Below are 12,520 nucleotides of genomic sequence, written 5' to 3' on the forward strand. Positions count from 1 at the left end.
CAGAAGGGGAAACTGAGACCTTAGGAAGTTAAATAATTTCTGCAATTACTTGATACATGTCCAAATTAGGTCTTGTTTTTTTTGTTGTTTGTTTTTTCTTTTGAGATGCAGTCTCACTCTCTCGCCCAGGCTGGAGCATAGTGGCACGATCTCAGCTCACTGCAACCTCCACCTCCAGGGTTCAAGCGATTCTTCTGCCTCAGCCTCCCAAGTAGCTGGGATTACAGGCAGGCACCACCACGCCCAGCTAATTTTTGTATTTTTAGTAGATACGGGGTTTCACCATGTTGGCCAGGCTGGTCTTAAACTCCTGAGCTCGTGATCCACCCACCTCAGCCTCTCCCAAAGTGCTGGGATTACAAGCATGAGCCACTGTGCCCGGCCCAAGCTAGTCTTGAACTGAGCCCTGACCAATTCCAGAGGCCATGCTATATTCTGCTATCCTGCTTATTCTCTCAGGCCCCTCTCAGGCTACATGAGGTGCTTATCATATGGTGTTATTTACTAGTTTTACAAATAAGTGTTGGGAGTCCTTACTAAGCACCCCACATAGCACTAGGCACTAGAGATACGTTGACGAATGGATAGACTTGGTTCATGCCTCAATGGGACCTGCAGTCAAGGGAAACCAGACTTAATGTTTGGAGAATGAATGAATGAACTGAAGAAATAATTCAGAGTCATCATCCCTTCTTGTACAAAGTCCTATATGGCTTAGCCCCTGATACTTCCCTAGTGTGTGCTAATATTTTACCAAGAGCTGGGCAGTGAACACCTTGGGAACAGAAACCATTCTGTGGTTACATGAGGTGTATGACTAGGTGGTGCATGTCCAAATCTCTCAATTGTAAAAAGAAAAGAGGTCTCTTTAAACATGAGAGTGATCCCAGCAAGCAAACAAAAATAAAATACAATAAAAAGGAAGGCAGGTTTGGGGAGAATTTGTCTCAGGAACAATCAACATTATCACCCTTTATTCAAACCTTTTTTCCCCAGAGTTGGCAGGGAATGAATGGGACATGTTTAAGGTATTCTAATAACTAGAATGAGTAGAATTATTTTTCTAATTTTATAATTAAAATGGAACTTGCATATCTTATAGTTGAGTTTTCTCATTTTTCATATGAAGAAGCTGAAGTCCAAGAGCCTCAGTGACCTGCTCAAAGTGTGGTTAGAGTCTGAGTGAGACAGAGCCTCTGATAATCTTTAAAGAGCTTTGGATGTTAAAGCTTCCCAGAGACATTTATTTTCCAGAAGTATTTTTGAACTTAGCAGTTAACCCTAAAGATTGTCTAACCTCTCCTTATTCTCCGGACTGAAATATTTAGAGAATGAATCTGGTTATCAGGGGTTGCAGAACTTTCAACAGCAAACCATTTTTTAAACATGAATTCATTAATGCCTTTCATCATTCACACCATGATCACATTATACTTTAATAAAGAACCCTTAAGAGAATATTTATTATGGGATTTTCATTTTTTTTTGTGCAGGTAGATGCTGGATTCCTGGCTAACTCATGGTTCAAGCATTCCCTCAGTCTGCTCTGCACTGACCCTCCAGATTCATAAGACCATCTGTGTCTCAGAGAAAGCCCTAAGAACTCTCACAATGGTCAGAAAAAAAAATAATGAAGAAGAGTAGGAGTATATCAACCACATCTAGGACTGCGAAAGGTGCCCGATACGGTATCCTTCAGAGTTTTCTAGGAGGTATAAGGGTGCTTCCTTACAACCAAGTTATTCTTTTTTTTATTCTTGTCAAAGACAAGATCATTCATTCATTCATTCAACAAACATTTCAGGAGTTCCCGAGTTATGAACAGAGGGTTACTCAGAGTGTGAAATGATTTTCACACTGAAAACTTAATCCCAAATGCACTGCAGACATTTGCTACGTAGAGGAGCCCCACATAAATCTTGGAGAAAATCAAGGAGCTCTGCTGGAATATCCCTCTGCTATTTTCCCAGACACTGACTGGGTGTCAGGCTGGAGTGCAGTGGCATCATTTTGGCTCACTGCAATCTCTACCTCCCAGGTTAAAGTGATTCTCATGCCTCAGCCTCCCGAGTGGCTGGGATTACAGGCGCCTGCCACCACAACTGGCTAATTTTTCTGTTTTGAGTAGAGAGAGGGTTTTGGCTTATTGGCCAGGCTGGTTTTCAACTCCTGGCCTGACTGATTTTTTAAATGCCTAAAGAAGAATTAAATGTAATGGCATATGCTATTTATTATCTAACTGCAAGGGTCAGAAGGAGAAGTATGCCACCAAATAGCACATGAAGGCTTCCACAGTTACATTGGCAAAGATTCCTTGACTCTTGCTCGCCTAGGTAACACCCCTCATCCCTTCCTAGTAATACTGAGTATATTTGAATGTGCTTAGGATGCATATGCTGTGCAAACAGGCAATATGGAAGAGAAGGAATCTGTGGTCTTGGGACATAATGAGGCTTGAGCTGGGCATAGAAATTCAACGTTAAACATGGGTAACTAGTATGTAGGGTCTTTAAGGCTTCAGATTTAGAAAAGCCTGTGTCGGTCTGAACATTCCATGTCCTTGGTATTATAAATCTGGCTCAGTCACTCTTTGAATGATTCCATCTGAAAATCCTAAGAAATCAGGGAACATGAATTCCCAAAGAGAGACTTCTGGTATAAACACTCGCTAAGTGCCTAGTATGTGCCTGGCCCTATGCTAGGCACCAAAATGCTTGTTTTGTGATTCTGATGTGTGCTGATCACAGTTATCACAGGCATCATAGACACATGGCTGTGTCTGTGCTTTGGGTTCTGGTATTAGTTTAAAACAGGATTAGCATATTTCATACTGAAATCAATCAGCAAGTATCTCCCATCCTATCTCTAGTGAGGGACCTGGCATTGTGTTTTGGGGGACAGGGAAGAGGATGAACAGTTAATAAAAGAAAGTACATGATTTGTGGGGTTTTCGGCGTGCCCAGAGTTTTCCAGGAACCAACAGTATGTGGGAATAGATAAACAAATTTTATGAATAACTAAAGAGCAGAAGGACCTCTACCCATAAAACAGGATTCCACTCAGAGTGAATTGTTCTAATGCTTTGGAGCTTCTGACAGTCAATTCTGCTGGGAAAGTGAGGACCTGGTGTAGGAAAAGGAGAATGTTTAAAGACCTTCCTGGCCAGGTGCAGTGGCCCATGCCTATAATCTCAGCACTTTGTGAGGCCAAGGCGGGTGGATGATTTGAGGTCAGGAGTTTGAGTCCAGCCTGACCAACACAGTGAAACCCTGTCTCTACTAGAAATACAAAAAAAAAAAAAAATTAGCCACGAGTGATGGCACATGCTTGTAATCTCAGCCACTCAGGAGGCTGAGGCAGGAGAATTGCCTGAACTCGGGAGATGGAGGTTGCAGTGAGCTGAGATCATGCCACTGCACTCCAGCCTGGATGACAGGGTGAGATTCCATCTCAAAAAAGAAAAAAAGAAGACGAACTTCCCATAATATCTGAGCATGCTATAAGATGGGAATTAGAAAAGGATTCATCCACGGGGCTACTAGAAACAAGACCAAGGAGCTCTGGAGAAAGGAGGTGACAAATATATGTTGAATGAATTTTTTTTTTTATTTTTTATTTTTGCATGATGTCTTGCTCAGTCTCCCAGGCTAGAATGCAGTGGTTCAATGTCGACTCACCACAACCTCTGCCTCCCAGGTTCAAGCAATTTTCCTGCCTCAGCCTTCTGAGAAGCTGGAATTGCAGGCACCTGCCACCATGCCTGGCTAATTTTTGTATTTTTAGTAGAGATGGGGTTTCACCATGTTGGCCAGGCTGGTCCCAAACTCCCAACCTTAGGTGATCTGCCTGCCTCGGCCTCCCAAAGTGCTTGGATTACAGGCGTGAGCCACTGCACCCGGCTGAATGAGTCCTTTACCAGGCTATAATACACGTCATCACAGGCACCCTTAGGCCCATTTTACAGATTAGAAGACAGACCTTTAAAAGGGGTTATGTGTTGCCCCAAACTATACAGATAGCACTAGAGCTAGGTTTTGAACTCCCATCTTTTTGACTCTTTCTAGCTCCCCAAGGAATAGACTCAGGGAAAGAACAGGTTAAGTGGAAAACCTGGCTTTAAAATCTCTCCTCTGAGACAGGGAGAAAAAACAGAACTCACAGGACACAGTGAGAAGGAAAGGAAACAAACTCTCCCCTCTGTATTAACAATGTACAGGAATGTAAAGAACAATTAAGGTCATTAGAAGACGAAATTCAGAGCAAGCACTTGAAATAGGATTTGGTTTTCCTGGATGTGGGGCTGAAGTGGTTTTCATGAATGGCTGTCAGCCCTGGCTTCACACTAGAAGCAGCCACAGAGTCCTTTCAAAATGTCCATGTCTGAATCTTACCCTCAACTAGTTCAATTAAAATCTCTCGGGTGGGCATCAGTGTGTTTTACCTGCTCTCCGGGTGATTCTAGTAATTGTCATCCACATGTGAGAACCATTGATTTAGGACACCCCGAGGTTGCCACAGCCAATCAGGAGTCAGGAACCGCTTTCTGTGGCTGTCGCTTCTATCCAATAGAACCCTTTTATGAGCAAACTGTTCAAGAGCCTTAGTCACTGTTAGGGTTACTATCACACCCCCTCATGTTTAAATTGAAGAATGAACTGAAGGAACCAGGGCAGTGGTGGGAGCAGGGGCTGTGGAGTGATAAAAATAGGGTTCAATTCTCATCTCTCTCACCCACTGCTGCTTGACTTGGGCAAGTTATATATTAGCTTCTTAGAGTCTCAGTTTTCCAATCTGGCAATTGGAATAATCATTGTGACTTCGCCTTTGGATCACTATGAGAAAACAAGGGTTTAATTCAATGTCCTGCACTTGATAAGAACTCAATTAGTAGTAGCTCCAGGCTGCCCACCCTAGTAAATATTTAAATCCTGGAGAGAAGCTGCCTGGGATAGGAATGCGCATTGTTTACCAACTTCTTAGAAATGATATGGACTGTGTAGGTGAAGGGTGTTACCCACTAAAGGGTATGGCATTTCTGAGACGGAAAGACCTAGATTCTATGTCAAGATTCCCTGAGGATCAGCGAGGGTAGATGGAGATGGTAAAGGGGTTAAAATGTCAGTGAGAGGAAATGAGCAACCAGGTCCTTCTCCCCAGAAAACAGCCGTCACCGCGCATGTGCCCCTCACCCAGCCACCCTGCCTCACACAGCAATGTAGGACTTGTTCTATGTCAGAGAAAGCAGCTGAGGGGCTCTGGTCCTTAGAAAGCTGGGTCCCAGGTAGAGAGACCCAGAAGATTAGATAGATAGAGAGATGATACATAATAGGTAGATAAATGATAATATAGATAGATAGATAATAGGTAGATAAATGATAATTAGATAGATAGATAATAGATACATGATAATATAGATACATAATGGGTAGATATATGATTGATGATAGATGGATAGGTAGTAGGTAGATCTAAGATTGATGATAGATAATAGATTGATAGATCAGTGGATAGGCAGATGAATGGAAGGAAGGATGGATGGATGACAGATTGATAATAAATAGGTAGGTAGGTAGAATTATCCTACCATCTATCTATCCATCTATCCATCCACCTATTCACTTATACTATACAGCAATAGTATAAGAAGCTTCTACAAGAAGCTACAAAGGACAGGAAAGAGGAGAAAGAACAAAAGATCCATCAGGAGGCCCTTACCGACTGCCTTTAAGGAGGCATACTTGTTGAGCTCTTTCCCTGGCGGCTGCTGTTCGTAGGGGTTGGAGATCTGGCCCAGGTTCGGGTATGAATGTGGATGGCCCATCTGCTGGAGCAGAGGAGAGGTGGGCACTGCGTTGTTCATCTGGGCGGTGTCTGGAAGTGAAGAGACAGAAGGAGAATGTCACAGACAGGGCATATCCATCTACCTTCCCTCCCACCATCATATCCCTGGAGACCAAGACTCTCCCCACCCTTTAGGGATGCAAGTCACAACAGTAGAGGGTTCACAGATACATGGGACACAAGTGAGTTCATAATCTTAATTGGAGAGCAAATGAAGACAGGTGGGTGTTTTTCTGACATTATCTCAAAGGATATGCTCAAAACACGTTAAATTAACATGTGAAGGTCCTATGAGTAGAAGGGTTATTTTTGTTATTGAAATAATATTTGTATAAAAAGATGCCCAACCTCAGTAACAATCAAAGAAATGCAAATTAGAACAATGAGAAGCCATTCCTTTGCCAAGAGATTGGCAGATGTTAAAAGGACTGAAAGACGTGAGTACTGGCAGAGAAGCCGAGCACAAGAAGGCCTCCTAAAGCTGCTGGTGGACATGCAATTTGCTATATTTGCAGAAAGAAATCTAACACTGACTATTGAAACGTTAAGTTCATCAAGTGCATGTATATGCTGACTGAACAATACCGCCTCTAGCAACTGAGCCTACAGAAATAAAAGCATCAGAATGTAAGGATATTTGTTCAGAGATGTTTTTGCACCATTATTTGTAAAATGAAAACACACACACACACACACACACACACAGAAACAATCTCAACTCCTACCAATATTGGAATTATTATTATTATTATTATTATTATTTTTGAGATAGAGTCTTGCTTTGTCGCCCAGGCTGTAGTGCAGTGGTGTGATCTCAGCTCACTGCAGCCTCCACCCCTTGGGATGAAGTGATTCTTCTGCCTCAGCCTCCCACGTAGCTGAGACTACAGGTGTGTACCATCACACCTGGCTAATTTTTGTATTTTTAGTAGAGACGGAATTTTAGTGTATTGGCCAGGGTGGTCTTGAACTCCTGACCTTGTGATCCACCCGCCTCGGCCTCCCAAAGTGCTGGGATTACAGGTGTGAGCCACAGCGCCTGGCTGGGAGTTCTGAAATGATTTATTATAATACATATGATGTACATATGTACACATGATGGAATGTCAGGTGCTAAAAAAATGAATGAAAAATTGGATAGTTTCTTATGGTTTATATTGTTAAAGGGAGAAAAGCAAGCTTTAAAGGAAAGTAAATAGCATAGCGTTTTTTGTTAAGTAAAAACTCTATGGGTGTATTTTTTACAAGCTATGGGTTTGCACAAGACAGAAACATATGTAAAGACAAACTAAATATTGGCTACTTGAGGGGAAATTAGATTCAAGAAGGTTTTTCTGATACGAGGTTTTTCTGAGCTGAGATCTGCAGGAAGGAGGGTTGTTATAATACTGCAGTGTGGTGGAAGGTGGAAGGTATGATGGAGGGTATTTCAGGCAGAGGAAACAGCATGAGCAAAGGCCCTGAAGCTGGGTGTAACCCACCATGCTTTGCAACAGAAAGAATTGCCCTCTGAGCTCTGGTCATGCACGGATAGAGAATATAGCGTGAGGAAAGTGGAATGAGGCGGGGCTAGGGAGGCTAGTGGGACTCAGTGAACACTGGTAAGGATCCCCATCTTCATCCTCAGAGCAATGGGATGGATAGATGGGAGGTGAGAACCAAACAGGAATGGAATCTCCCATTTGGTTCTCACCTCCCATCTATCCATTCCATCACTGTGAGATAATTATGGCTCAGTTTCAGGTGGAAAGTATGGGTTCCCTCTGGCTTCATAAAGTACATGTGTTGATCCAGGTACGCACTGCAGCAGATGCTGGCCATACCTTGAAGGATCAAGCATGTGTACCCATTTTCCAGTTACTGCAAATGTTGGCTGCTAATAGCTGACAGCTGCCTTCAATACCCAGAGAATTGCCCTTGGCTGATGGGAGCCACTGCCAGGGGTTAACATGCTTCGTGTATCTCATCCTCAGGTGGTCAGCAACAAATGTCCTTCTGACATTGAAGTACAAAGGCCAGCCCCTCACCTCAATATGGGTTAACTTTATGAAATGATGGATGCTCCAGAGTTCAGATGGATTGGGTCAAGTTTAGAATACAGATCGGCAAACTTTTCTGTAAAGGGCCAGAGAGTAAGTATTTTAGACTTTGTAGACCATCAGTCTCTGCTTTAACTACTCCCCTCTGCCATCATAGCATGAATGCAGCCCTAGATGGGAGACAGGTGGCCCTCTGTATCCACAGGTTCTACACCCTTGGATTCAGCCAACTGTGGATTAGAAAATACCCAGGAAAAAAATTAAAAATAGAATTTCGATAACTGAAGATGGCTGAATAAGAACAGTTATGGAGCTGAATAAGAACAGTTCCCAGCAAGAATGCACAGGGTGAGTGATCACAGCATATCCAAACGAATTTTTACTGCCCACAGACCAGAAGATTGCTGGGTGGGAAAGCACCACAAGTCTCCAGCATGGCTGTTTCAACTGGTGCAGCAGGTCTCCACACAAAAACTCATACAAATCTGGGTGGCCATTTCAACTGGCGCCTGGAACACCTGGGAGACATAGTCGCCCATTCAACTGAAAAAAAAAGGGGACTGAAACAGGGAACCAGGTGATCTGGCTCAGCAGGTCCTACTCACACAAAGACCAGCAATCTGAAACACTCAGGACTGAGAGTTTCACGGCAAGCACAGCAGAACCTGGGACAGTCCACCTCTGTGGGGTGAAGGGCGTCTGCCATTACTGAGGCAGTCCACCACTACCGAGGCAGTCTGTCTTTACAGAGACAGTCCACCATTTCTGAGGCAAACTGCCATTACTCAGGGAGTTCTAACTATACCTCTATAAACAAAATCACAAGGAAGTTCACACAGCAGCTGGGCAGACCCCAAGGCAATTCAGCAATGCCTCTGCTGGCAGACTGTGACTAGGCTACCTCCTTGCTGGGCAGGGCACCTCTGAAAAAAGGCAGCAGCACATCAGGAACTTAAAAATGAAGTCCCACCTTCCCAGGACAGAGCACCTGGGAAAAAAAGGCAGTCATGAGTTACACTGTAGAAGACTTAAGGTACCTGCCCAGCAGCTCTGAATGGAACAATGGAGCTCACAGCTCAGCACTTGAGATTCTATAAGGGACAGACTATCTCCTCAAGCAACTCCCAGATCCCGGTATATCCAAAAAGTCACCTCACAAAGGAGAGCTCAGACTTACATCTGGAGGGTAACCTTCTGGGGCAAAGATAACAGAAAAAAAAACTGGCAGCAACCCTTACTGTTCTGCAGCCACTGCAGGTGATCCCCAGGCAAGCAGGGTCTGGAAGGGACCTCCAGCAGTCCTACAGCAGAGGGGCCTGTTAGAAGGAAAACTAAAAAACAGAAATAACTTTATCATCAACAAAAAGGATGTCCACTCAGAGACCCCATCTGAAAGCCACCAACTACAAAGACTACAGGTAGATAAATCCACAAAGATGGGAAGAAACCAGAGCAAAAAGGATGGAAACACCCAAAACCAGAATACCTCTCCTCCTCCTAGGGATCACAACTCCTCACCAGCAAGGGAACAAGGCTGGATGGAGAATGAGTCTGATAAATTGACAGAAACAGGCTTCAGAAGGTGGGTATAACAAACTTCTCTGAGCTAAAAGAACACGTGGTAACCCAATGCAAACAAACTAGGAAACTTGAAAGATGGTTTGAGGAAATGCTAATGAGAATAAACAGCTTAGAGAAGAATACAAATGAACCGATGGAGGTAAAAAACACAACACCAGACCTTCGCAAAGCATACACAATTTCAATAGCCAAATCGACCAAGCAGAAGAAAGGATATCAGAGATTAAAGATCAACTCAATGAAATAAAATGAGAAGGCAAGGTTAGAGAAAAAAGAGTGAAAAGAAATGAACAAAGCCTCCAAGAAATATGGGATTATGTGAAAAGACCTAATCTACATTTGAGAGGTGTACCTGAATATGATGGAGAGAATGAATCCAAGCTGGAAAACACTCTTCAGGATATTATCCAGGAGAACTTCCCCAACCTAGCAAGGCAGGCCAATATTCAAGTCCAGGAAATACAGAGAACACCACAAAGACATTACTCAAGAAGAGCAACCCCAAGGCACATAATCGTCAGATTCACCAGGGTTGAAATGAAGGAAAAAATGCTAACGGCAGCCAGAAAGAAAGGTCAGGTTACCCACAAAGGGAAGCCCATCAAACTCACAGCAGATCTCTCGGCAGAAACCCTACCAGCCAGAAGGGAGTGGGGACCAATATTCAACATTCTTAAAGAAAAGAACTTTCAACCAAGAATTTCATATCCAGCCAAACTAAGCTTCATAAGCAAAGGAGAAACAAAATCCTTTGTGAATAGGCAATTGCCGAAAGATTTTATGGTGTTAGGTCATGTTTAAAGTTACCACCAGGCCTGCCTTACAAGACCTCCTGAAAGAAGCACTAAACATAGAAAGGAACAACCAGTACCACCCACTCCAAAAAAGCACCAAATGGTAAAGAGCATTGACACAATGAAGAAACTGCGTCAATTAAAGGGCAAAACAATCAGCTAGCATCAAAATAGCAGGATCAAATTCACACATAACAATATTAACCTTAAATGTAAATGGGCTAAATGTCCCAGTAAAAAGACAGAGACTGGCAAATTGGATAAAAAGTCAAAAACGATTGGTGTGCTGTATCCAGTAAACCCATTTCACATGCAAGGACACACATAGGCTAAAAATAAAGGGATGAAGGAAGCTTTACCAAGCAAATGGAAAGCCAAAAAAAAAAAAAAGCAGCAGTTGCAATCCTAGTCTCTGATAAAATAGACTTTAAACCAACAAAGATCAAAAGAGACAAAGAAGGATGTTACATAATGGTAAAAGGATCAATGCAACAAGAAGAGCTAATGATCCTAAATATATATGCACCCAATAGAGGAGCACCCAGATATGTAAAGCAAGTTCTTAATGACCTACAAAGAGACTTAGACTCCCACATAATAATAGTGGGAGACTTTAACACTCCACTGTCAATATTAGACAGATCAACAAGACAGAAAATTAACAAGGATATCCAGGACTTGAACTCAGAGCTGGACCAAGCAAGCCTAATAGACATTTACAGAACTCTCCACCCCAGATCCACAGAATTTACATTCTTCTCAGCACCACATCACACCTACTCTAAAATTGACCACATAATCGGAAGTAAATCACTCCTCAGCAAATGCAAAAGAACGGAAACCATAACAAACAGTCTCTCAGACCACAGTGCAATCAAATTAGAAATCAGGATTAACAAACTCAGAACCACACAACTTCATGGAAACTGAACAACTGTCTCTTGAATGTTGACTGGATAAACAATGAAATGAAGGCAGAAATAAAGATGTTCTTTGAAACCAATGAGAATGAAGACACAACATACCAGAATCATGGGGACACATTTATAGCAGTGTCTACAGGAAAATTTATAGCAATAAATGCCCACATGAGAAGCAAGGAAATATCTAAAATCGACACCCTATCATCAAAATTGAAAGAGCTAGAGGAGCAAGATTAAAAAACTCAAAAGCTACAGAAGTCAAGAAATAACTAAGATCAGAGCAGAACTCAAGGAGATAGAGAAATAAAAAACTCTTCAAAAAATTAATAAATCCAGGAGCTGGTTTTTTGAAAAGATCAACAAAATAGACTGACAACTAGCCAGATTAATAAAAAAAGAAAAGAGAGAAGAATCAAATAGATGCAATAAAAAATGATAAAGGGGAGATCACCACCGATTCTACAGAAATACAAACTACAATCAGAGATTACTGCAAACAACTCTATGCACACAAACCAGTAAACCTGGAAGAAACAGATAAATTCCTGGACACTTGCACCTTCCCATGCCTAAACCAGGAAGAAGTCAAAACCCTGAATAGACCAATAACAAGGGCTGAAGTTGAGGCACCAATTAATAGCCTGCCCACCAAAAAAAGCCCAGGTCGAGATGCGTTCACAGCCGAATTCTACCAGACGTACAAAGAGGAGCTGGTACTACTCCTTCTGAAACTATTCCAAACAATCCAAAAAGAGAGAATCCTTCTGAAATTATTTTATGAGACCAACATCATCCTGATACCAAAACCTGGCAGAGACTCAATAAGAAAAGAAAACTTCAGGCCAATATGCATGATGAACATAGATGCAAAAATCTTCAGTAAAATACTGGCACACTGATTGCAACAGCACATCAAAAAGCTTATCGATCACTATCAAGTAGGTTTCATCTGGGGATGCAAGGCTGGTTCAACATATGCAAGTCTATAAACGTAATTCACCACATAAACAGAACCAAAGACAAAAACCACATGATTATCTCAATAGATGCAGAGAAGGCCTTTGACAATATTCAAAAGCCTTTACGCTAAAACGTCTCAATAAACTAGGTATTGATGGAACGTATCTCAAAATAATAAAAGCTATTTATGACAGACCCACAGCTAATATCATACTGAATGGGCATAAACTGGAAGCATTCCCTTTGAAATCTGGCACTAGACAAGGATGCCCTCTCTCACCACTCCTATTCAATAGAGTATTGGAAGTTCTAGCCAGAGCCATCAGGCAAGACAAAGAAATAAAGGGTATTCAAATAAGAAAGGAGGAAGTCAAATTCTATT

At 42.2% G+C, this 12,520-nt stretch overlaps 1 protein-coding gene across 1 annotated transcript in view; it reads right to left on the reverse strand.

The window, feature by feature from the left end:
• Window positions 1-12,520, reverse strand: part of SHISA9 (shisa family member 9) — a 346,948-nt gene that overhangs the window by 32,872 nt on the left and 301,556 nt on the right. The window contains exon 3 of the mRNA XM_012453215.3: window positions 5,716-5,871. Within this exon, the coding sequence (XP_012308638.1) occupies window positions 5,716-5,871 (156 nt within the window). The remainder of the gene's footprint in view (window positions 1-5,715; window positions 5,872-12,520) is intronic.

Source organism: Aotus nancymaae, unplaced genomic scaffold, assembly GCF_030222135.1.
Source record: "Aotus nancymaae isolate 86718 unplaced genomic scaffold, 86718_ANA_hifiasm-v0.15.2.pri h1tg000049l, whole genome shotgun sequence".
In the NCBI taxonomy this organism is placed as follows: Eukaryota; Metazoa; Chordata; class Mammalia; order Primates; family Aotidae; genus Aotus; species Aotus nancymaae.